The sequence below is a fragment of the Bactrocera tryoni genome, chromosome 1 (assembly GCF_016617805.1).
Source record: "Bactrocera tryoni isolate S06 chromosome 1, CSIRO_BtryS06_freeze2, whole genome shotgun sequence".
In the NCBI taxonomy this organism is placed as follows: domain Eukaryota; kingdom Metazoa; phylum Arthropoda; class Insecta; order Diptera; family Tephritidae; genus Bactrocera; species Bactrocera tryoni.
Genome location: NC_052499.1, coordinates 70751662 through 70778833, shown reverse-complemented (window position 1 = coordinate 70778833; position 27172 = coordinate 70751662). Strand labels below are relative to the sequence as shown.

Below are 27172 nucleotides of genomic sequence, written 5' to 3'. Positions count from 1 at the left end.
AAATTATATAAGTATAAGAAGTTGATGAAGAATATAAAATGACAGCCACTTTTCGGTGGTGCCATATCTTTTAATATAAATATTAAATTTGCTTCGAAAATCGGTAGAAGATTAAAAAGTTACATGAACAAAACTCGATTTTTCATTGTCATATTTAACTCTATAATACAGGGGGCGATCCATTTCGCGGTTCCCTACTTTTCTACACAGAAATTCAAATTTAATGGGGAACGTTTATTATCATTCGAAAGAACACTTTTTGACATTCTTTTAAGATTCTCTCTTTCAAATGTTGGCTGCAGCTACGTCTTAGATGGTCGGTCCATCCATTGAGTCCAATGTTCCATGACTCGCTCGACCATTTCGACTGGTAACTGGCGAATGACAAGCGTGATGTTTAGCTCCAAGGCCTGAATCGATTGGCCGGCATAGACTTTAGACTTTACACATTCCCTCAGGAAAAAGTGTAACGATGTGATATCAAACGATCTTGGTGGGCAATCGACCGGCATAAAATGTGAAATTATCTGCTCACCGAAGTGTTTTCTTAATAAATCCATTGATTGTTGCGATTTGTGGGAAATGGCGCCGTCCAAATGTCGTCGAGATCACGAGCTTCAATTTCAATCATAAAATAATCGATTACCATGGCGCGCTAATGGTCACCATTGACGGTTACATTCTCACCAGGATAATTTTTCAAGAAATATGGACCGATGATTCCACCGGCCTCAAACCACATGAAACTGCTGTTTTTTCTGGAGAGCTGTCATTTCTCTTGAATATCTTTAGGCTGCTCTTCGTCCCAAATGTGACAACTTTGCTTGTTTACATACATACGTCTTGAAACAGAAATGGGCCTCATAGATAAAAAAGTATTTAGCTCGAAATCGGTGAATATTATTGGCACTTTTCAAGAGCCCATAGAGCGAAGCGATGTAACTTGGGAAGGTCGAGCAGCTTCAGTCCTTGCGCAAACTAAATTTTGTAGGCTTTCAATTTAAGATCTCGACATAAAATGCGCCAAGTCGTTCCATACGTCAATCCGAGTTGTTGCGAACGGCGCGGAATCTACGCTCCACGGTCTTTGTGTACACTCTCAGCTGCGGCTGCATTTCTATTCGGTCGAATATTAACAATAATGAATGCTGGGTCTCAAGATGGTTGATGGTGTTGCGAATAGTACGCTCAGAAGGCCGATTATGTTGATCCGAAGCGCTCGAAACAAAATCCTTACAGAACGTGAATTTTCGATAATAAAGTTAAACGATTTGTTAAGGTTGGCAGGATTAAGTCTTTCCATGATGAAATGCCACACAATACTGAACTAAAATAACATGACACCTTGACAATACTTAACTGTAAAGAAATGCTGTTGAAAAGGATTATTCTACTCGGACCACCCGTTATTTAAGAATGTTATCCAAACATTTTAAATTTATCTGGTAAATAGTTCTGGAGATGTCAACGTATTTGAAGGATTTTTTTAGCTTAGTGTAATCGGTTCTCAAAACTTCAAACGCGTTTTTTCTCGAAGACTGTCGCTAAAGAAAGGATCTCCAAAGCGTCTGACCGACCGAGTAAAAATTTTCACACGCCCTTCTTTAATAAATGTATATATCAGGCAACGCTGGAATATAATTTTTGATAATAATTTTGATTTTTTTAAGGCGCTCTAAAATGTAAAATTTTATTTTTTTTTTGTTAGGAAGACGCTGTTTCAAAAAACAAAATTTTTAATGGTCTTTCGATTATCCAAATAAACTAGTAATATTTTATTTACATATTTTATTTTATTTATATATTTTGTATGCAGCTCATTAGATAAAAGACGGATGTTCAGAAACACACTTGTCGCCGCAAGTCAATAATGAGTATTGCTTAGCAGTTTTGCCTTCAAACTTCTTTTTTCGATTTTAGCCTCCTCGTGAAGTCCTCAATTAATATTTGAGTTATACCATAGCCATACCCAAAACATTAGCCATTAAGAGTTGAATCCATTCGGAAAATATTTTGAGAACATCCATCATATGAAGTGATGGAAAATTTACCGTTTTTACATATATACATATGTATGTATATGCGTGCTCTTTAAATGCACTCCGTTCTATTGTGGATTCAATTCAAACTATAACTTAACAATCTTAGAACTTGTATCCATTGTTGCCCATGATCGACACACAGCTCATTTTAAAATGACTTTCTCAAATCCATGCAACTTTTAATGCATAGAATAAGACATTTCGAATTTTATACATATTTTCAGACGTACTTACATTTTTTAAACTACAATATGCGTTCGTCTCAGATTTTCTTTTGGCTGCGGTTGAAATCAGCTTTCAAAGAAATAAGTCACTCCCAATGGGTGTAGCATCTCACTGCATTACTAAAAGCCTACCGTCATGGTCCAAAATGACAAATATAAGCATCACGTATGTACTTACATACATATGTATATCGGTAACATGCAATAAAATAAATAACTTCGTTCAACAAAAAAATATTTTTTTTGGCGTTTCAGTTCTCATGCTTGAATTCTGATTCTAGACATTGAAAAACACTTAAATATTAATCATTAGTTCTTTAAGTTTGCTTTGGGCTGATCTACATCGATAAGTATTATATTTGGGGTTTAATACGAGAAAGCTCATATGTATGAGCATAAAAGAAATACAAAAAATATTCACTTTTAGACAGTAATTTCTTGTTATTTTACATTGATATATTATTTTCTATCACACATGTTGAATAAAAACGACTCTTGTATCTAAAAAAAAAGTTTTCTAATTATAATCTATAGTGAAATTGTAGAAAAAATATTAAAATCCTCGAAAAATTGCTCTAATTTCTACGAAAGCAAACTTTAACCGGAACAAAAAATTTTCCTTAGTTTTGTCATAGGAGAAAGTAAAATTTAACATGTAGATGTCAGACCCAAAAATCGTGTTGACCGGTGTAATTAATAATGAACATCTATTTAGCAAATTTTCAAACTGTTTGTCTTCTTTTACGTTCTCTCTGTTGGCACGAATAGGTTTGTAACCACACTGTTGCCAAATCCTTTCAAACTTCAGTAACGCCAATGGCAGCTAAATTGTGATATTTTGGAACTGCATTATCTACCCAAAAATCATTTCAGCACTGCAATATCGCTTAAGGGCGCCGTCTGGCGTGAAAATATGTGTCTCAACTAAAATCGAATCTAAGGTGCTGCGCTCTGCTAAACACTTCCGCAACACAATATGTGCATCTAAGACAGTGGCTCTTACACAATTACAATTTTTCACTAACTCCTGCATTTTGAGCGCCTGGTGTAAATTCACTCTGAACATGAATACGAAAATTTTTTCGTTCGCTGCGACATTTAATTTTTGTAGCATGCATGAAATTTTTATGCTTTAGTTGTTAGAAAGTTGGTTGTTGTAAAAGCAAGCAACATGGGTTTAAAGTTAAAAAAATAAGTTTTTTATAATACAAACATTTTTTTAAATAATTCTTACTAAAAATTATTATTTTTAATATTTTTCGCTGCGAATTTTTATTTGAATTTTGATTAAACATTGTTGGCAGTGTTGAATGGTCGGTTTAAAACCGGAACAGGAGGTTACATACATACGTATAGCTAGTTTGCCACGACGTTTGTAAGAACCAGAAGGTAACGTTGGGGGCACAAATACAAAATGTAAAAATAAACAGATGAACTTCCCTAACGCGAATCACCATAATAATCCAGAGAGAGACTACGAGTTATGGCGGAAATTTTTATAAAATGTGACTTCCATTGCCAATTCAAAAGTTCGAGTTATAGAAATTCGAGCTATGGAAGTTCAACTGTATTCAAATGACAGCGTGACAATCTTTGTTGGTTTAGCCATATCTTTCTGTATATGTATGTGCGAATTAGTTCCTCAGTTTCTGAAATATCGATCTGTAATTCCTTACACATCCTTTTCTCCACAAGAAGCTGTTAATATATCGGAATCTTCAATATCGGACCACTATAGCATAAAGCTGCCATACAAACTGAATGGTCGGAAACAAGTGCTTGTATGGAAAACTTTTTTATTTCACTTATAATTATAGACTAAAGCAATGATGCAATCTCCGAAGAAATCGTTCAGATCGGATAACTATAGCATATAGCTGCCATATAAACTGATCGATCGAAAACAAGACAAGAACTTTTTCTACTGCTTTATGCTATAAAAAATGCAGCTATGAAGCGTATTTATAGCTTCGGTGTAACCAAAGTTAACGTTCATGTTTTTAATTATTTTTAACATACGAAAAATATTAATTAATATTTGTTAGCAGGGTTGAAAGCAGTTTTGCTTAACTTTTGCTCCATTAAATCGTCCATTTATTTAACTGAGCACACGTAATAAGTACACACAACATTTCATTTAGTTTTTTTTTCATCTTTTAAACCATCGATTAATTTATTTACATCAATTTTTATCTTAATAATATTGCTTACGCTACTTATTCCGTTATTCGATTTCTTATATGATGTATTCCCCAACTATCTTAAGTCCGGCTGCTTTACTACCTTTATACAACATATTTCCCTTATCATATCCAACCCTAACTCTTTGTACATACATACATAAGTATCCATTTACTATATACATATGTACATGAAAATATGTACTTCTGTTTGTTATGACTTAAATTAGCACTAACTTAATTTACAACAATAAAATCAACTAAAACTATCACAGGCATCGAAAAAGCATCATTGCAGCCTCCGAGGACAACAACAACAACGTTTCATATTTTTGTTTAAATACAACGTGACCTAGGCACTTCTACATTGAATTCAACACATATACACGTATGTACATATACATAGATATACATACATTTTTATATACATGTGTGGCTTAAGGCTGCGCAAAGTCATGGCAACAACGCGAATAGTCGCTAGCGACTTAGGAACATTAACGACCCATATAAACCGTCCAACCAGTCATTCTTACGTATATAACTCCTGCTTATTTACTGTTGGATCAGTTCATGGGCATGTTGACTTCCCACAGTTTCATCTGATTGTCGAGCACTTCGTTGAACCAGTTTTGCTTCTCGGGCTCATCCCTAAATATGACGTTCAATGATTTCAGATCTAGTTGAAGTATGGCATCGTTGCCCAAGAGGCTATCCAATGCCTTGAGTAGCGTCGCATTGCCGTGCAACTTGAGCAATGTCACATACTTCACCACATAGTACTCGTATTGCAGTTTGCGTCGCGCCCAGCGCTCCACCGTCGCATTGGCGCTCGCTGAGCGTATTTGGCCCAGGTGCACGGCGTGCCATGGCGCAAAGAAATCGTACAGGTCCTTCTTCGAAAGGCTGTTCAGGCCTTTCGTTTTAATGCGATCCCTGATCAGCTGGTAGTTTTTCCGCGAGTAGACAAACACCTACAAAAACAGAGAAAATAAATAACAAATATAGTAAGTAATAGATTTAGTCTTACCTGGTACAACGAATTGCCCGTCGTGTAGGAGTTGATGTAGTGTGTGCCGTACGATTCCATAAACTCGATGGCGCCGGTCACATTACCCGCCGTTATGCCACCGATACGCTCATGCACGTCATTTTCCAGCGTCTGATTGAGCGGTATGTCGCCTTTGAACTTGCCCACTTCGCGGAAACGCACAACGCGGACCAACACATACGAATATTCGCCCATTATGTAAGACGTGTTGATGCCCAGCTTCTTGGCGGCATTCTCGGCGAACCAGCCACCGGTGAAAGCCTCCCACGGTTTATCCAGCCGCTCGACCGTAAAGTCTCTGAAGTAAGCCTGATAGAGCTGTCGTCGATTATCGCAAAATTCCATATGAAAGTCACCATGAAAGATGCCCGGCGCATTCTCCTCACGACTTTCACTCAACGCATTTAAATCCTGCGAAGAAAAGATTTTGTACAGGTTTAATAAATATAGAATTAAAGGTGTCAACTAATTGAGAACTCTGTGAGACAAAATCTAGTTTTTTTTTGTGTTAGACCAAACCAGTTTTTCGAGAGATTGGATGATAAGTAAAAAATAAGTTTCTTTCTTTTTCGATGTAAGAAATATTTGCCTTCGAATTTCAAAAACGAGTTTTTGAAAAAATCATGATTAATTACGGTATTTACGAAGTTACTTAGCAAAGAAGTCCCATATTCTTCTTCTTATTCGTTTCCTATAATTTCAATTGTGGATATGGAATAAAAGTCGGATATTCGAAAAAAGTGTATTTTCTCTTATTATTTATTTTTAAATAGGTAAAAAAAGGGTCGGTGATATATCTTATGAGAGGAAAACTGCCTGATATTCAGTTATCAGAAGTTTTTACTAGAAATATACACATACTATATGTATCTAATGTTAATGTTTTGTAACTGAGGCGCTGTAGAAAAACACGATTTAACAGATCTTTGAATCAAAATCGTCTCTAATTTCCAATAAAATGTTTCTTTCTTCATGAACTGTTGGTAGACAGATGACAAATGAATAAAACATTGATTGAAACAGACAGACAAGGGTCCGGCCACATACGAAGTGTGCTCAAAAAGTAACGGGAATTTTTTTATATAAAAAAATTTATTTGTCTTCATACACACCGATGCCTTCCAAATAGTTCCCTTCGCTATTATGGCAGCGCTTCTGCCAATGGTCGAAACAGTTCTCAAAACTCAATTTTTGGGATAGCCTTTGCTCTTTCAGCGATTTTCATATATGTAAGTATGTATCTGGTAAAATTTTATCGTATTTCAGTTAATAAAATAAAATTTGACATTTTTTTTATAAAAAAGTTTGGAAAATTGGACTCTCCAAACCTGACGAATTTAAAAATTCACGTTATTTTCTGAACACACTTCGTACAAAAAATGCGGTTCGTCTTCGTAATAGAGTCAATTATGATAGATTATCAAGGTACACAATATTCTGAACGAAAGAATGGGAATAACCGGAACGAATTGGTACACACCTCTTTAGACATTGGCGTTCGGTCAATACATCTTCTCCATATACTATAAATCACATAATTTTCGAGTTGTTTGAACTTAATTTTTACCCTTTTGACAGTAAAACAGTCAAATTTACCGAAAATGTTGTTTTCGATATTCCATCTTCGACAGGCCACCAAACAAAAACTATTTCAAAAAATTTAAAAACATTTTTTACAAACAAGCCTTACTAAATCAGCGTTTCAAATGTATAACTGAAAAGCGTCTAAGTGTGAAGTTAAAAAATTACTTGGTGAACGACCTAAAATTTATGAAGGCAGTGTGTTCCTGGCAAAAGCACTCCATTCCCTTAGTATTTCTTACAAATTCTTTATTCACTCCTCGACAAAATCGGATTTCGCATTACCGTAGGCAAATACAACATTGATGATGGAATTTTATTTCGAAAGCAAGGTTCAGAAACAATTATTTCATTTAGGATATTAGGTGACAAACCAGGAGGGTTAGAAAAAAAGTAGTAGTAGTAGTAAGACATGTCTCGTTCTGGAAAAATTAAAAAAGTGAAGAACTAGGGGCTTGAAAATCGTCAGGAAAATGTTAGAGAGGTGGCAAGAGAAGTCGACATCTCTCGCGAGTCCATTCGAATGATTTTAGTGGTTATTTTGGGTATGAAACACGTTCTTATTCGACTTGTCCCGATAAAGCTGAATTTTTGTTCAAAAAGAGTATCGTAAGCAGGTCTCTTTGGACATGCTTGATCGTGTGAATTTCGATCCCACATTCATATAGAGCATTGTAACTGCCGATGAGAAATGGGTTCATGAGTTTGACATTCAAAAAAGTCAACAATCAAGGGAATGGAGGGAAAAAACGAGCCGAAACCAAAAAAAAACACGCAAAAGTCGCTCAAAAATCAAGGTGATGGTCATTGTTTTTTCGATATTCATGGTTTGGTACATAATGAAATTGTTCCGGAGGGACAGACGGTCAATAAGGAGTTCTATTTGGCCGTATTGAGGCGTTTGTGTAAGAACATCCGGCCGGAATTGTGAAAGAACAATTCATAGATTTTACACGATGACTGCACCATCGCATCGAGCCACGATTGTGGCCGAATTTAAAGCCAAAAACGCAACGAATGCCATTGATCAATCACCGTATTCACCAGATTTGGATCCATGTGATTTTTTTCTTGTTCCCCAAACTGAAATTGACGCTCTATGGAACCCTTTTCAGTCGATCGAAAAGATAAAACATAATTCACTGAAGGAGCTGAAGGCCATCATAAAAAGGGCTTACGAAAAGTGCTGGAAAAATTGTTGGCATAAGTGTATTACATCTGGTGGGGTTTACTTTGAAGGCAACAAAATATATACCGATAAACCGCAAAAACAATTCCATGGAAAATATGCTTATTAAGCTGTGGGTAATATAAATGAAGTTGAGTAAACATGATTTACTGATAAGCCAGAATTATATGTAAATTAATATTTAGTAATTACTTGCTAAACAAAAAAAAAAATATCAAAACAAAAAAAAAATCAAAACAAAAAAAAATCAAAACAAAAAAAATAAAAACAAAAAAAATATCAAACCAAAAAAATCAACAAAATAAATTTAAAAAATTGTCGTTTTTCAACTTCAAAATTGCTTATAATTTTTTTTCTTTTAATTTCCATTACAATAGCTCTAAGATGATATCGAATGATATAACTGATTTAAGAAACCTTAAACTCGTTAAAGTCACTCCAATGTATGTAAATATGTAGTATGTATGTACTTTAACTAATTATAGCAAATAATGAATTTACATATGTATGACATACCTTATAAATTGACTTTGTCGGCTCCTTGAATAGCCATTTGTCCGTCTCGTAGCTGTCGTTGTATGGTATGACACGCATCGATATTCCCAAATAGCCATAGCGCACGAAGATATTGATGGCCTTACCGATGCGCAGTTGAGACTCACGAGTACCGCCGAAGGACAGATTGCAGGCTACGAAAATAAGTGCCACCAGCCAGAACAGACCATTACCCAGGTTCATCGCTCATGCGGCGTAACGTTTACATAGAAACGTCTCAAATGTATGTGCTGTACAAACGAAGTAACTGTAAACATTAAAAATATATTCAATTATGTACATATGTTGCAATTTTTGATGAAAAATAATTTTTGCACAAATAAAATAAATGAATGCAAACATGCACACACACACCTATTAAATTTGCTGTGAAAACCATTTGTATGTGGATCGAATGATGGTGTATTTTCAAGGTCACAAAAACGCAGAAACTTGTACGAGCCTACGCTTTGCCTCAAATGATCCAAATTAGATAATTTTTAATGTTTATATTATACATACATATGATCATACATACATATGTATAGTATATATATACATTGACATGTGCTTTTGGTGATGTAATTTTAATCTTTTACCAAACTTTCGATAAAAGTCTAGCTTTTGTCGTCTTTTACATGACAGCAAGATTGGTTTCAATCAATATTCAATATGAAAAAGTAATCCATTTGCTTAGGCAACGAAAGTAATGGCATAATTGCAATAATTTTTAGTCGTAAAAAAAAATTAAGCTGTTGCCAATATTGAATTTCTACTCCCACATATTTTTTACTTATTATATTATGAAGCAAAATGCTTCGTGCATGCGGAAATGTGGAATTGTTTTAAATACAGTATATATTATATGCGTGTTAGGGTGGGTAAAAAAACGAGAAAATTATTTCGCTTGATACTCTAAATAATATATGTATAATATATTTTATTTATTTGACGGGTGATTCAAGTAGAGGTACTTTTTTCAATAGGTTATATCACATGTCAGTCGTGTCAAGCTATAATGTTATTTTTGTTCAGCATTTTTTGGTATTTCATCGTTTAACTATTACGAAAATTCACGTGCTGTAAAGAATTTGTTTATGTTCAACGTAATTAGCCTACTGAGCATACTATTCGCAACACCACCACCCATCTTGAACCCCAGCATTCATTATTGTTAATATTCGACCGAATAGACCACGTCCAGCACGCAGTGAAGAAAATATAGCAGCCGTAGCTGAGAGTAACACGAAGACTGTGGAGAGGCGATTCGCAGCAACTCAGACTGACGTGTGAAACGTCCTGGCTCATTTTACGTCAATATCTAAAATTGAAATATATCTTGTGCAAGAATTGAAGCCGCCCAACCTTTCCACGCAACATCGCTATTCTCTATGGGCTCTTGAAAAGTTCCAAAGAGAACCGACGATTTCGAGTAAAATTTTGTTCAGCGATGAAACCCATTTATGGCTTAATGTAAACAAGCAAATTGCCGCATTTGAGACAAACAACAAACCTCAAGAAATTCAAGAGCTGCCATTTTATCCAGAAAAAGCAACCTATTGATGCGGTTTGTGAATCGGTAACCGGTGTTTCAACAATGATGCGGCCAATGGCGACCGTTATCGCGCCATGTTAGTCGACTAGACCTGAAATTGAAGCTCGTGATCTTGGCGACATTTGGTTTCAACAAGACGGAGCCATTTCCCACACATCGCATCAAACAATGGATTTATGGAGAATACACTTCAGTGAGCAGATAATTTCACGTTTGCGGTCACTTGATTGGCCACCAAGATTGTATGATATAACACCGTTAGACTTTTTCCAGTGGGGATATGTAAAGTCTAAAGTCTAAGTGGACAATCTCGCTACAATTCAGGCTTTGGAGCAAAATATCACATGTCATTTGCCAGTTAGCAGTCGAAATGCTCGAACGAGTTATCGAAAATTGGACTCAGCGGATGGACCAACTGAGACTTTTGGAAAGAGATAATCTGCAAAAAATAAAAACCAAAGAATTTTCTTTCCAATGATAATAAAAATTACTCATTAAATTTGAAGCTTCTGTATTTTTTCTTAAAAAAATTAGGTTTAATATACACATAGTGTATGTATGTATGTAGATATACAAGTATATGTATAGAAATATTGTAACCTAAGTCTATGTAAATTGTGTATTTAAAAACAAAATGCTTTGAAAAATCTTAAAACATTAGTCAGATAACTTCTGTACATCAAGCTTCTAATCACCTAAAGCCATCAACTTTTTGAGAAGTGATTTGCGACAGCGAATTGTCTTGTTTTTCTAAATGGTTAGCTATGTTCTTGCATATAATCGCTTGTAATCAGATATCTTAAAGAAGAGATAATGCTACTAATATTTCTCGCGCTTACTAACAATATATCAAACTTGAACTTGCGCACATACGTGTGTATATGTATACTCACATACATACATTTGAAATGAATATGAGCCAACATATGAGACCCAAATTGACCGTGAATCGTGGTAAACTTGACATCGGATGAACCATTGACATCGACATCGGCACTCACCATCACCGCCAAAGTTAATGATCGTCGTCGTAAACTTCTCAAAAGCACAATTAAAACGCTGAATATGATAAAAGCAACAAAATAAAGGCTAAAAATGGCTTACACTGGTGACAACACGCTAGCAACAACAATAACGATGTGAATTACATATAAACAACGCGCGACCAAAATTAGTCAAATGCCAAGCACAAACCCACACACTATTTAAACATATATAGTACGCATGTATGTATGTATATGCTAAAATGATGGAAAACTGTAATTAAAAATCATTTATGTTCGAAATCAACGCCTGAGATAAAAGAAGTAGCAAAATAATGCGCGGTTATGCACATTCGCTTCGCTTTTGAACAAAGCGGAAGAGATTTGCATTTTTTCGAGCTTTTTATAGAATTCCGTCAATTAACGGAAGAAGATGAAGAAGAGTGCTGATGACCATCGAAAATTTTAACTGCGAGAAGTAATTAAAAGAGTTTTGATGGCATTTTTTTTTGTTTTCTTTTGTTAGTTGTCTAATTAAGAGTTATTTCAATCTTAAGATTCTTAACGCCTTGAATAAAATTTACAATAATATCAATTTATTCTCGATAAAATGTAATTTCATCATAACATTGTTATTGGTATAAAAATGAAGGCGAGGCCTGTATATGCATAATATTACCATGCTCAATGGACCTCTGTTTAATTGACTTCCTTGGTCATTTACATAACAAGCTTAGACAACAAAGTATAACATGCAAAAGACAATTTATTTACAAATTGTGTGATTAACTGTTAGTAATTATATGAATATGCTTTTGAAAAATACAACTTGAAATTTTCCGGCTTGATTGTAAAAAATATTATAAAGAATATGAGTGCCGATATAAAAGTTGCCTTCTTTTCTCCCTTTACAGTTAAAAATATTATTGGTATATCATTGAAAAGGAACATATAATTAATTAAAGCTTATGCCATTTACATTGTGACAAAAAAGTACCCGGGAATTGTAAGTAAAGCGCAAAATATTTAATTAATAATCATTTTTATTTCATAGTCTTCAAAGTAATAACCAAAAGACGTAATACACTTATGCCAACGATTTTTCTAGTCCTCGAAAGACTTTTCATACGCGTTTTTTGGGATGGCCTTCAGCTCCAGCGAATTTTATTTCTTCCATTGACTGAAAACGGCTCGATGCGATGGTGCAATATTATCGTGTAAAATCCATGAATTGTTCTTCCACAATTCCGAACGTCTCAAAACGACCAAATAGAACTCCTTATGAACCGCCTGTCCCTCCAGAACAAATTCATGATGCACCAAACCCCGAATATCGAACCAAAACATAGAACATCACCTTGATTTTTGAGCGACTTTGGCGTGGTTTTTAGATCGGGCTCGTTTTTTGCCCTCTATTCCCATAATTGTTGACTTTATCTCAATCTCATAAACCCATAGAAGTTATAATGCTCTACATGAATGTGGAATCGGAATTCGGACGATCAAGCACGTCCAATAGATCTGTTTACGACACTTTTTTTGAAGAAAATTCAGCTTTATCGGGACGCGTCGAGCAAGAACGTGTTTTATACCCAAAATATCCAACAAAATAATTCGAGTGAATTCGCGAAAGTTCCCTAATACTTTTCTAACGATTTTCAAGCCCCATATCTCTCACTTTTTTAATATTTTCATCAGTTAAAGAGGTCGAAGATCATCCAGAACAATGCAAGTATTTAGAACTCGCGACAATATTTGAAGGCTTTGTACCACTTGTATGTTTGTGTTTTTATAAAACCGAATCACCGTAAGCCTTTTCTAACATTCGCAACGATTCCGCAAACGAAATTTGGTTATAAATACCAAATTTTTTGTTCGAAATTTTTATCCATTTTAAAAATCGCAACGCACTACTGTGGTGTACCGACTTAAGAAGCTGCTGTAAACAAACTGGTTGACAGATCGCGTTCATATTTCACATAGTAATTAAGAACAGTCCTACCAATTTAGCGCAATACATTTTTTTTTTTGAAATACCATATACCCAGGGAATTCAATAACAACTTCCGCGTGTTTTTTTGTAACAATGTCTAATAAAAAAACATAATTTTTGCATTAAATTGAATGTTTTTATTTAGTTTAGTTAACGGGCAATAGAGATAGTACTTAGACTGCGTTCACACGCGCAGCTCTCTTTTGTCGTTCATTATCGGAAACTTCTCCTTCTCATTGCGCACATTGCATTCACATTAAAGGCAGAGTCCAATTGTAAGTGCCGATCAATCGCTACCATAGAAAGAATTCCACAATGAAAAGGAATGCTGAATTGCGTAACGAACTGTTCCGAACAAGAACACGATGCGTGCCAACCGAACTCGAGCGCCTTTAATCGTTGTTCCTTCGCCTTCAAAAACCCGGTCCGGTGTGGGAAAGGAGTCTTACATGATCGTTGAACTCGACAATTTGCACTATTTTATCGATTTTTTCGACAATTGGCCTTGTAGAACGAGGTGCGTTTTTGACAAAAGTTTCGGCACAGAATTGGCGAAACCGAAATTACGCGTAATTGACTGTTACACTTGTAAAAGACAAGCAATCTCAAAACTGTTTGAGAAGTTTTTTTCTAGTAAGAATTATTATCTTTGTAACAGCATATAGCGTAGGACGATCACATTTGCTGAAATTTGCACGTTTTATAGACGTAGTGCAATAAACCGAGAGTCCTACAAATTTTGAAGGGTAGGTCACATGATGAGAGTGCCCCCTTGATAGGAGTGCCCAAAAGGTATGGTATCTATTGTAGTGTTGGGAACTGCGATTCCTGTGCAGACCAACTGTCATAGCAGCGAACTTATAATCCATGGATCGATTCGTGCAGCGCTATATCGGTGACTCAGGAGCGTTTCGGGGACATTGCTCCATCTGTCGAGCATTTAAGTAACCTATTCCAATCATTTGGTTAGAGTTGTGGGTTGTGCCCCCGCGACTTCGCTTTAATCGACTGCTTGCTGCTGAGGAGTCATATCCTCTGATAAGTTCAGACTCACGGACGGCGGGTCACGGATAGCAGAACGGTCAGTTACGAAATAAGTTAAAACGAATAAGCAATACCCTGACGATGAGTGGCAGGTGTGGAAGATGCGGTATAAAAGCTGGCAGATCCGCTTCTGTGACTGTGGCGAATCGACACCGCCTCAAAGAAATAAGTGTCCCATTTCATGATGCATGATGAACAAAAATAAAAAACCCAGGCGCGACGTACCAATAATGGACGGCTTCCTAGTCTGCGTCTGTCCACCATGTTAGATGCGGCTGATTAACAACCTGACCGGTACACACCGCGGCGCACTAGGAGTACCAGGAAGTCTCGATAGCGATGCCTCCGCTGGTTAGAAGGAAAGGGTGTTGTGAGCTTGCTCTGCTGAGTTGTCAGCCGTGTGGTGTATCAGCAAACAGTCACTTCAGTCCTTGATCAGGAATGTGCATTGAAAGCAGCAGTAATAGCTTACACAATAAGCCTTTTCCAAACGGCTTATATAGTACACTTTATGAAGGGAGTCTAGAAGGAGAATGACCAAAAAAATCTATAAATTTAAATTTTGCTCGCGATCGCTATGGTTGTTTAAATTGTACAATTAATTCAGTCTCCTTTGACCAAATTTTAGTAGATATGACATAATTAGTTCCTTAGGGAATATTGCTGTGAATGTTTGCAAAAAAAGGATATATTTGCTTTTTATTTACTTTTTATGTTTTTACACGATGCATTTAGCAAATTATGTGACGCAAAAGTACAGAAAGTTTAGCAATCGATTAGTTGTAAGTTCGCGGAATGCAGGGCAGACGAAAACAAAGGAGTACGAGCGCTATTAGCATCTAAATTGCTTCCTAATGAGTTGAGAGAAAAACAACAAAATCACTTAACACTTGCCAAGTCATAATCATAAAAAGCAGTCACATGAATTGTAATGTAAATTTGATGTAAAAGCAAAACTAAAACTAAAAACCCAAAATAAAACAAAGCGCTCGGGGAAAAACTGCAAATTCGAGCGCAAATAAACTGCACTTACTTGCACAAACCGGTTGCAACGCCAGGCGGATTCCTGCTCGTATCACTTACGATACCTGATACATGCATGCAAACATACAGATATATTATTGTAAATAAACATGGGTGTGTGTGTGTAATTTACTCCTCAGCATAACAAAGCACAGCCAGGAAACGCAGGCGCGAAGCTTGCGACAAGCAAATAAAGTGCAGAAAAAATGTCGATGTGACAACGGTGTGTGTGTGTGTGTGGAATCGCAAAAATTTCAGAAGTTTTCTGGTTTCCGATTTCAATATCGGTATATTTTACAGGCACATGCAAAAAATTACAGCGGTAAGTATGTGTGTGTGTGTGTGCGAATGAGAATATACATAACAACAATGTGCTGCTGCTTAAGTTGTTGGTCATCCAATATGAGCTTAAACAAAGAGTAATGCAAAGTGTGTGTACTTGTAGCCGGCGCTGCATGTTGTTGTTGGTAGCTTTCAAGTGAATACTCTTTAAAATAAAATTATTCAATCTTTGGCATAATGGTATTGCAAAGACAAATGTACCAGCACGAAGCACGATTCGATGTATAGTGTTATTATATCATTCCTCTTTTTGTCAGAAATCTTTACAAAAGTTCAGTATTGCATTTCCATAAAAGAAATTAACAGTAAATGTTGCATATTGCATATGCCATGGCAAGGGTTGATCGATATACTTATTTTTGAAAATGTTCCTGGAAAAAGCATATGTTAAGCGATGAACATTCTAATGATGCGATGAACTACAAATACGTGCCCGAAGGTTGACTTAAGTGCCTTTGGGATTAAACAAGAGGGCTTACATCACATTAACTCCATATTTTGTATTTACATATGTAAGCCGTATTTGTGAATATTGAGCGTGACGCTCTGATTGAGCTATTAACTATAACCAAGTTCTTGGAAACGGTTCATTCCAGCAATCAAATCGTATTTCATAAATAAAGTGGTAAACCAATAATATACAGAAAAAATAGTAAGAATTGCAACATACTAAGCTCCACAATTAGACATTTTCAATCTCGAAAAATCAATTTTTCTTAATAACAGTGGTCTACAGTGCTTTTATTGTCCTAGATATGAGGTGGATTTTGGATTTATTTTAGCACACAGAATGGTTTTCTAAGGATTTCTCACGTTCATTTTTAAATATTTATTTTTATTTTACATTGGAGAAGTCAGAAAACAAGAAGCAAAAAATGAGATATATGTCCATATTTATAATGCCAGTTTTTTTTTTTTTAATAGGGGAGCATTGAAGTAAACAGTTAGAAAAATCTCGCGTCTTTTATGAGCTTTTCTTTCCTAATTTTTGTGTCGTCAAAATTTTTTTATCAGTAATTCTCCATCACATGACGACCCCATCAACATTGATCCCTTTCTTCCATCACTTTAAGATCGTAGTTGAGCGTCTCTCTGTTCCTCATTATAATCGATATTGGATACTATAGCATATAGCATCAACTTCTTCTTCTTCTTCTTCTTAATTGGCGTAGACACCGCTTACGCGATTATAGTTGTGCGCTGGGTTTGGGACCCGCCACGTAAAAAGCCCATCCCAATGAAAAGCGACAAACAGCATCAACTGCTTGTAAGAAAAGCCTCATTGCTGAAAAAAATTTTGGCACGAAAACGTCGGAGCTATTTGGAACTTTTTAAGAGCTCATAGAGCAAAGCGATGTCGCTTGGAAAGGTCGAGCGACTTCAATTCTTGCACAAGCTCTATTTTGTACACTTTCAATTTAAAATCTCGATCTCGACGTAAAATGCGTCAAGTCGTTTCATACGTCAGTCCGAGCTGCTGCACGGTCTTCTGGTACAGTCTCAGCTATGACTGCTTCGTTGCTTGCTGAACGTGGTCTTTTCGATCGAATACTATCTAATAATGAATGCAGGGTCTCAAGATGAGTGATGGTGTTGCGAATAGGCTGATTATGTTGACCGTAAGTTGAGCGAAGCGCGAGAAACATATTCTTTACAGAACATGAATTTTTAAAAGAAAATTGAACGATTTGTAAACGTTGTTCAGGCGTAAGTCTTCCGATAATGGAATGTCAAACAATATATGTAGAACAAAAATAACATGACAACTTGACACTACTCATGCGTGATCTGACAAAAAAAAGGCTATTGGAAAAAGTACATTTACTTGGATAACTCGTTAGCTGTCATACAAACTGACCGATCAAAGTTCTTGTAAAGAATTTTTTGTATTTGTGAAGGGTATTATAGCTTTAAGTTTGAATGAGTTTTCACATCTACAGTAATTAAATAATTAAGTCGGTCATTTAACGAAAATTACTAACAACATTCGTTAGAAAAGGAGCTTTTTTATAAACATTTACTATTTATTAAGTGTGCGATGAGGAATGCATGGTGAATAATGAACAATTCTGAGGAATTTTAGTATAAATTATGTATTGAATTTCATCACCCAAGATTTCAATAAAATGCTCATGTATGTACTATATGTAAGTACATGTATAATCGTTATCAAATTGTACACATAACAAAGCAGGAATTCATACGCAAACACATACATACATATTTAGGTTTGGAATTCGATTTCTTCACATACATAAATGCAAATAATTAGAAATACATAAGTAAGTGGTCGTATGAACACAATTGCGATAACAAATACGCAGTAAATATTATTAGCAGGCAGTGGCTTGTAATAAGTATGTACAAACACCCAAGGAGGACGGAAAGCTTGCGCGGCAGCTTAGATCTTGGCGCCGCACACAATTCGACATCATAATTACTAGTTACAGTTACAGCCGATGTTTCTGTTATTGTTTTGTGTTTTAAAGCAATGAACACTTATGAAAGTATATGGCTGAATATTTACAATAACACGTTGCCAGATTGCTATGCCGGTGAATTATTTGTAGCAAATATTTGTTAAATGTAAAATAATATAATTATTTGTAATGTTATTTAACAAGCTTTTCTTTGCAGGTAAATGATTCGTTTTCGAATTGAGGTCGTGTGCTTATTGCACACAAAAGACAAAGTACGCACAGCAATCGATATTATGCCCATTATTTGCTTGTAAGGGATTTAAATCTACAAAAGGCAGTTGACGCAGTTTTTTTAAGTGACAAATCAAAAAGTTGTGCGTCATTGCATACAGGATATTGAAGAGCGACAATTCAAAAAGACTTTTATATAATGAATTGGATGTACAACTTTTAGCCTGTCATTAAACTATTAAAAAATATTGAAGAGCTATTATTTTTTATGACCCAAACCTAATTAGGTTTAGATTCACTCTTACTTGAATATTGAATTTGAATCAATTGAATCAATACTCAGTGACTATAGACTGATACAAAACAAGTAAGAAAGGCTAAGTTCGGATGTAACCGAACATTTTATTCGTCTGCAACTTGCAAAAAACGAAGTCCGCGAAATTCCTTCAGGAAAATATGAGAGTTAGGACAGATATTCTCTTATGAGTAAAACCGTTTCTGTAATTTTCATTGAGATAATTCAATAATTGGCCGCCATATCGAATATAAAGTCACCCAGAAGTTGGAAAATCTTTATAATAGGTAAATGGTGGCTAAGGAAGTATTGACCCGATACAACCCATTTTTGATATAGAAAGATACGATTATCAGGAGAGGATTTCTCTGAATTATAATTGTATATATTGGGTAGTCGAAAAAGTATTTTCGTATTTGGTCAATAGATGTCGTTGCTGTCGTATATCTCCAGTGCTATCAATCACATTGTGTCATACCATATAGTGTTGGGAAGGTGAGATTTTAAGCTTCATTTAACCAATTAAATTCGGGGAAGTTAAAAAAAAGTTACAGCTGTTCAAAAAAGAGTTAAAATAACGAAGAAATTCGCTATAAATATAAAAAATAAATAAATTGAAGTTAAATACGAAAAGACTTTTTCGACTACCAATATAAATTTCTTCAGGAAAATATGGGAGTTGGAGGTAGTATTGACCCAATTTTATAAATTTTTGCGAGTAACACAAACTATTAACATGCCAAATTTTAACAATATGTTTCATTGAAGCGTAGGTTAAGAGTAAAGCCATCCGGTTGTTCGAAAATCCTGAAATTATATGTGGTAGGTTAAGTTTTCGACCAATTTTATCTATTTTATGCACAAAGATAACTCAAACATTGGCTGACATATGTAACATAAAGTCATCAGGAAGTTTAAAAATATTTATACTAGGTATATGGGGGCTCAGAGAAGTATTCAAACCATTTTTGATACACAGAGGTACTATTGTCAGGACAGGATTGCCTCTGAATTTCAATTGTACAGTCTTCTAAGTCTACATATTCGGTACCTACGGGCTTGAACAGTTTCGGTTGGATTTGGCCATTTTTCGTCATAAGGTGGCATACTTTAAAGGAACTATTAGTGCAGAATTTTACACCGTTATATTAATTACTTCTAGATTTATGTACTGGAAAGTAAAAAAATAAAATGGGATTAGAATTGAGTTATATGGACAGTAGGCGTGGTTGTAATCGAATTTCGCCCATTTTCGCTGTGTAAATCGCTCATCGATCAATTTTTACAACGGCTCTCAGATAGCCCTCTCATACCATCTCGAAAGTAAAGTTCTTTTAATATTTGCGCTGCGCGAATTTAGTTTTTGGGAGATATGTACATTAATCTTTTTAGAGAACGGGATACGCCCACTTTTTCAAAAGTCCATTATAATGGGATCCCATGTGCCAAATTGGAGTTTTATATCTTAACGTCATCCTGATCATTTATATAATTATAATAAAAAAATTTGTACAAGATAAAAATAAAAAACCGAAAAATTGGGTCATGGAATTTTTATCTTAAATTTGTAGTAAAATGAAAAATGTCTGTATGCAAAAGTTATAAATCCTTTCATTGCCTACATACATATCTATAGAACTCGTAGTTTTGTCGGAAATCGAGGAAAACCGTTTTTACCCCTTAAAAATTCAGTCCACCCCACCCCTTCATTTTCCCGGCCTTAGATTGCCCGCAAATTATTTTTTCCGTACTGTTTTCTATTTTTTATTTCGTTTCCGGTTGGTTACAACCGACTATGAAGTTCTTTCCTTTTTATAATTTTCAAAGGCTTCTGCACTAGTCTCTTTTACCTTTTTTTTATTTTCAAAGATGAATTTTAGTGAAATAATTATGTGACTTTTATTATAACTATTTTCGCCGAGCCGTGCCCACATTGGCCATGAACTAATGCAGGCGCAGCAAAAACTATTTTTCCGCTCACTTGCCGAGTAGATGCTCTATTACGGGCAAATAAATACAAATGTACGCAAATGCATTTATATAATGTACTAATCAACATTGGTGATTACGGAAAACGATTGCTTGTTATAAGCGCACCAATGCTTCTGAATGGACAGCGTTATTGTCATCACTTCCAAAAAACGAAAAGAAAACCTTTGCTGTTGGGGCGCAATGAGTTTGCGCATTTGCATCCGAGCTTTTCGGCTTGCAATTCAAAGCCTTGAGCAAACACTGTGACCATACCGAACGCAACTCACGTGGACACAAAAACAGTTGGCGTCGTCTTTCAGCGACTCAAGCATAAAAACAAACCAGTAGCTACATACATACATTCATATAGACTCGTAATATGTTGTGTACAACTAACTGACGCTTTGAGTAACACCAGCGACGTTTCGCACTGTTCGGGCGTTGATTAGCAATTTGCCGTCATTGCGACAATCTTCTTTGCGCATGCACCAGCGTCGTCATCGCGTTTAGGCTTGCGCCCTTCCGAGCTCTCATGCATAATAAATGAACGCAAACAGCGAAGAAGACGCTACCGCATAAGCATTTGGCGAAGAGAAGACGCGCACGAATGAGTGAGTAACCTTGTGCAAATGTGAATCCAAATAAAAATTTTACGCCACGATTGAAAAGATCGACCAATATTCGCCGCCGCAGAGAGGCAACAATGCGACTTGGACGTACATACATACATATAAATGGTATATGTATCGATAACAAATATGTACTTACATATGTATATGTTAAATATACTTAGGTAGATGTAAAGCAATGTTGCGCAAGCTTTGACTTGTAAACGAGCTGTATTTCTAACTTCAAAGAAGTCTAATCGAAATATGCGCATGCAAAGCTAATATAATGAGGCAGCCGAAGAACAGTCATTCGTAAGCGAAATCAATTGAAACCAAAAGTGCCTTTTGCTGATATGAATTTTTTGTTAGACTTTTGACTTTTTGCAAAAATTTGCATTCTAATGTGAATATTGGCATTCTCAGCAAAATTTCGTAAAATGTAAGCGCAGTGAGCTTATTAAGAGTCACTAGTGTGTAGTACGACAGAAAAAAAACCAACGATTGTTTTAAAAATTCAGGGGTGTATTTATATATATTTTAAGTATACTTAGGTGTCCTTTTATATTTTGGGATTGGCGAACAAAAACAAATTTTGGCCTCAGAAAATCGATGCATTTTTTTAAGAATTCTTCCAATTGTCGAAGCACTTTTGACACTCTCATTGAGGTATCTCCCATACATGTCTTTTGAACGCATCGACTGCCTCTTAAAGTGTCGAAAGACACTAAACTAATAAACTCTCAGTTAATTTTTTTTTTGGAACAGGTATTAAAAGAAATCATTAGGTGCCAAGCCAGAACTATTTAGTTAATGTCTCATAAAATCGATGCTTTGAGTACTTAAAAATGCAGTGGATTCAGTCGATGTGTGAGAGTTCACGTTAGCATGATGAAGAGTCTTGAGTTGTCTTGGGCTGTTGGTTTCCTTGCTTTCTTGAAAGACAACTGGTTCTATATCCCTCAGAATTTACTGTTCTGCGTTGTTAGAGCGGATTGGTTGAGATATATCCAGTTGCTTCAAAAGAACAGGCAACCATTTGCGTAGGAACAACTTTTGTTGGATCAGACTCATCTTGGAACACCAAAGCAGTCGACTGATCTTTACTTTAGGGTTGCCAAATACCGAAGTATAATAGGCAACCTACGTACACAGTAAATTTAAAAGAAAAAATTAAATATTTTCGTAGATGAAATCTAAAATAAATATCTACTTCAAGACATTGTCGTACAATGACCAATGGTCGAAAATAAAATCAAAGAATAACAAAATGGCGGCGTTTTTAAAAATAACTTAAATTTTACCTAAAAGTTTGGTTGTTTTGACCGGCATAATTAAATGTTTGATCGGATGAAAAAACTGTGACGTCATTGTTCGGAGAAATGTAAAGCAGAAAACATTAAATAGGTACCAGATCAATGTCTACGAGTAATCCTCGCAGTAAATTCGAAAAATGCTTCTTCGAGAAAAACGAGTTTCATGATAAACTGACAGAGCTGATTGAATCAAGCGATTACATTTTAGAGACATACGACTTAAAAATAAATTTCGTCGATATGTCGATTTAAAATTTTATTATGTTATTTTTAGAGGTATAGGCTATCGAAATATGAAAAAAAATATATTATTTTTCCACTAGGTGGGCCATTTAAAATCATTCTATATATATTTATGTATTTATGTGTTGACGGGTATGGCTATAGTTCCAAAAAATTTTACAACTCAGAACTTTTCTTTATGTTCAGTAACTACAACATCTAATATCGAACTTATAAACCGAAGTATGTATGTATGTACAATATTGAATCAATAAGAATCGCGTTAATTGCAGCAACGGCACGTGGTTCATCGTAAGTTTCATCAGAACAGTTGTGTTGGCAACTGAAAAAAGCTGGGTATTTTTGCTCATGAAAAACTGTTGTTCATAATTTTCCTTCTTGTTATTTTCATTTTTGAATATTCGAAAAAAATATGTACATATATTATTGTAATAAAATATTATTAGGCTTCTTTGAGATGTCATTACACTGCGCAATGCTCCAAGTATGATTAGAATGAATGAGAGTGATCTTCACATTTCACATCATTATTTTATATTCAAGCTTGATCGCTGTAAAAGGTTTTTAGAATCTATGGATTTGCTATGTTTTCAACACTACAAGTTTTACAAAAATTCGTCCAATTCTATATTTGCCCTACGTTAGTGTGCAGGACAAGGTTATTCTCCATTTTCCACCCTATAATAACTTATGTAAATATATAGCAGTGTTTAAGCCTCTTACTATATGGTAACAAATTATTCTAATTTCTAGCTTGAAGGATACTAGTGGTTCTCATCAATTCTCCTTCAAGCTAGAAATTCAAAACTAAATTTTCCTTGACGCTAATTTTTTATACCATTTTTATAACAATGCGTACTATTTTAGGTACATAAATACATCAATAACAAATCTATTACAGTAAAATCATAGAAAAAATCATTTTAACTCATCTTAATTGAGGGTTACGCAGCAAGTGTTATCAAAAAACATAAACATAAAATTGAGAATGGTGTCATAACATTTATTTTCTAAATTCTTTAAATGCTATTTTTATAAAGCGCTACTGAATTATAAATATATTTTGATGAACATTCATTTATTTTTATGTTCATACAGAGCTCATGTTAAAAACATTATCAATGAACAAAGTTCGCTACTTTAGCTACTACATTTCTTAGACTGTAATATTAAACGCATCAACTGATGCCCCATTGGAAATCGAATACCTTGTATAATGTATGTACATAAGTATACTGTTATATATATGTACATACATATAGTCATTTCAAGTAAACTATATATTTATACCCAGAATATATTTATACCCCAAGAAATCTGAATCATGCAGAAAGAAACGTGGAGACTTTTTAAGTACAAATTACGATTTATCCATGACCGTCTGTCTGTCAGTTTTTGAGCTATGCATCTGAAATTTTGCATGTTTTTTTCTCATCAAGAAGCTGCTCATTTTTGGGACTGGCGATATCGGACGGCCGTAGGATCAAACCGATCGATCAAATTCAAGTTCTTGTATAGAAAGCTTTTTTCTTGTATGATATACTACATAGATATCTAACGAAATTTAGTTATACAAACATATAGTTGCTATAAGAAATGCACCTGTAAAGGGTATTATACTTCGGTGCAGTCAAAGTTAGCGCTTTTTTCTAGTTTTACTATATAGTGTATTGTCAATCATACATACATACATATGTATGTACTATATAGCTACTGTCTAAATGGCATAAAAACGGCTCTTAGATTATGCCTACCTATGTATGTATGTCTAGTTGTATGTATGTATATATGATTGTAAATATGTATGTATAATTTAATATGACCACAATTGCGGTTCAGTAATTCTGAGATCATTTATTTTTAGATTACTGAAGAATGATTCATCATAATTGCATTAACCATTGATGATTGGTGTCAAATAAATCTAGGCATAGGCAAGCGAGGGTAAACACCGGTCTGTCAATGACATGACAGAAATGTTATAGCAATAATTACGTAACTTGAATTACGATAAGTGATGCACATGAAGGCATCTTCTTAATAATCCAACAATTCCACAAAAGATGATTGTCCATTCACACAGACTCCAATTGGAAACAGAAAACTTACTTCAAATTAAATTTATAGTAAATTTAATTTTTTTATACAATTTTGAAACGCCAACAAAATAATCATTTATTATCTATTAAACACGATTATCGGCTTATGTTTTGTAATGTACTTTTACCACGTTATTTTCATGTTTTAAATGAACTAGTTCACAAATACCACTTCATATTTACATTTTGCACTTTTTGTATGCTCAAAGAGAAGTTGAGAAACCGCAAATTTACAAACAATGATTAGGGCTATACAAAATTAGTCAGTCAGAGAATCAAGCTTGTATTTGAGAACAACTAACTGTTGACGAATGACATTCCTACAGGGCACATTTACAGCGTGCCATAGAGATCCCAACACACCAACTGGTTTGCCTTATCACGATTTATTTTTTTGTTCGAACAACAACATCAATATCGGCAACAAAACCAATCAACATACTTGTACATAGCCACTGCATGCTGTTCATATTGTTGCTTGTGTGAATGTCGTGGAGGCAGCGAAGCAAGCACAATTAAACTGAAAGGCGCACAGTTTATACTTTGCTACATCAGCGCTAACCAATAACAATGACAAGAACAAAGAGAATAATGTTTTTTTAGCATCAAAACATACATAATAACATAAAAGTCAAAAGGTCATGTTCGCTCAAATACCTATGTACATACATATATGGGCACCGATCCTCAAGTGCTTCCAACAAATTAAAATGAAATATATATTTTACACATACATACATACGACATTTACCTACAAGCATATGTATACTCGTATTGACATGCACAAGTGTTTCCCTAAACAAGAAAACATGTTGGCTCCGGCTGCACACAGAAGTTATAATACCCTTCACAGCTGCATTTCTTATAGCAAAAAAGTGTTAGGAGATCTTTATCTTGCTTTTGATAGGTCAGTTAGTATGACAGCTATATGCTACAGTAGTCCGATCTGAACAATATGTTTGCAGATTGTAGCATTGCTTTGGAAAATACTTCATGCCGAATTTCGTGGCAATATCTTGAAAAAATTTAAAAAAAAGCTGTCCACAAAAGCGCTTGGTTTTGACCGATCAGTTTGTATGTCAGCTATTTGATAGTGTTCAAATATCGGCGACTCCAAAAAAAATGAGCAGCTTTTTAGGGAGAAAAGCAAATATCTCAAAAACTAAGGGTCTAGTTTGCGTACATATGACAGAAAGACACTCATCACATACTCGCATATACTTCACAGAGTCTCCGAGGTTTCGTTCTGGGTGTAACTCGTGGTAAACTCAAAAAACACTGTTCAGGGTATAAAAATGCTATAACGCTGAGCGCTGCAGATCTAATTTGTTGATATGAACTTTGCTGTTGGTGCTCGAAATTCAATATTTTAATTTCGCGTTTACGGTCATTGTAATTATACGCTCGGCCGCACATTTAAAACAGTGATGTGTATCACTTGTAGCACTCCTCATGTGTCCAACTTCCGTTTACAGACACATATGTGCTTAAGCATATGTATTTATATTATTTATTAAAAAAATATACATAATATTGTCATAAACCTAGATAACTCATCATGTGAGCTCGCCAACTTTATATTTAGAACAATTAACTGCTACAATACTTGTATGTCATAATTCTCGCTGGCGGCGCCAACCAGTTGATTCGGCATCTAGCGCCGCTGACTTCACCGAAACCAAATTGTTTGTGGTTTACAAGTTGTCACACCAGCTCGCAGTTAGTTGTAGTGACAATTCGTTGATCGCTTGCTAGAGTGGCATGATGAACCCCACCGGCTTAACAGAAAACTTCCACTACCAACTAGTAACCCATCTTTCAAGTTAGACTTCTGTTTTAGTCACGTTTTCACACAAACATTTTCATTTACATATGTACCATCTTACTATGTGCAAAAATGAAAATAAACAACAATTTATTAGCACCAAATTATTGAGTTTCAACACCGTTGCTGATAATTAATCCAAAATTTCAGAATGATTGCGTTCAGTGAATACTAACGAGTAATTCACACTTCACAAGTCGTAAATTACTATTAGAACACACATTTCAAGCGGTAATTTGCCGTAAAGTTATTCAAAAAGGCGAGAAAAAACAATCACTCCATATTATTACATTCATACTTCTTCACTGCTGAGCCACTCACTTTACTCTGCACTTTGTTATGAATGTGTATTTGCTAATATGTAGCAGACGCGCGACAATAACCAAACACAACCGATCGACACGAGCTTCACTGCATTACTGAGCGCAG

At 35.1% G+C, this 27172-nt stretch overlaps 1 protein-coding gene across 2 annotated transcripts; it reads right to left on the bottom strand.

Moving 5' to 3' along the window:
* Positions 1 to 4397: 4397 nt before the first annotated feature.
* LOC120782826 (torso-like protein) lies at positions 4398 to 27172 on the bottom strand. 2 transcript variants are annotated; one of them, XM_040115345.1, is made up of 4 exons: positions 27065 to 27172; positions 8781 to 9066; positions 5474 to 5905; positions 4398 to 5417 (listed from the first exon to the last, which is right to left on the bottom strand). In XM_040115345.1, the coding sequence occupies exons 2-4, from the start codon at positions 9000 to 9002 to the stop codon at positions 5010 to 5012; spliced, it is 1062 nt and encodes a 353-aa protein (XP_039971279.1). In that variant the 5' UTR covers positions 9003 to 9066; positions 27065 to 27172; the 3' UTR covers positions 4398 to 5009. The 2 variants fall into 2 exon arrangements, with proteins under 2 accessions (XP_039971279.1, XP_039971280.1); XM_040115346.1 differs by having other exon boundaries at positions 27042 to 27165.

What these genes read in the sequence shown, in the direction of transcription:
- LOC120782826 (XM_040115345.1), bottom strand. Translation starts at nt 9,002, where the DNA reads ATGAACCTGGGTAATGGTCTGTTCTGGCTGGTGGCACTTATTTTCGTA. An exon ending in CGACAAAGTCAATTTATAAG is followed by an intron (nt 5,906 to 8,780) that starts GTATGTCATACA and finishes TTTTCTTCGCAG; the next exon opens with GATTTAAATGCGTTGAGTGA. An exon ending in CGGGCAATTCGTTGTACCAG is followed by an intron (nt 5,418 to 5,473) that starts GTAAGACTAAAT and finishes CTGTTTTTGTAG; the next exon opens with GTGTTTGTCTACTCGCGGAA.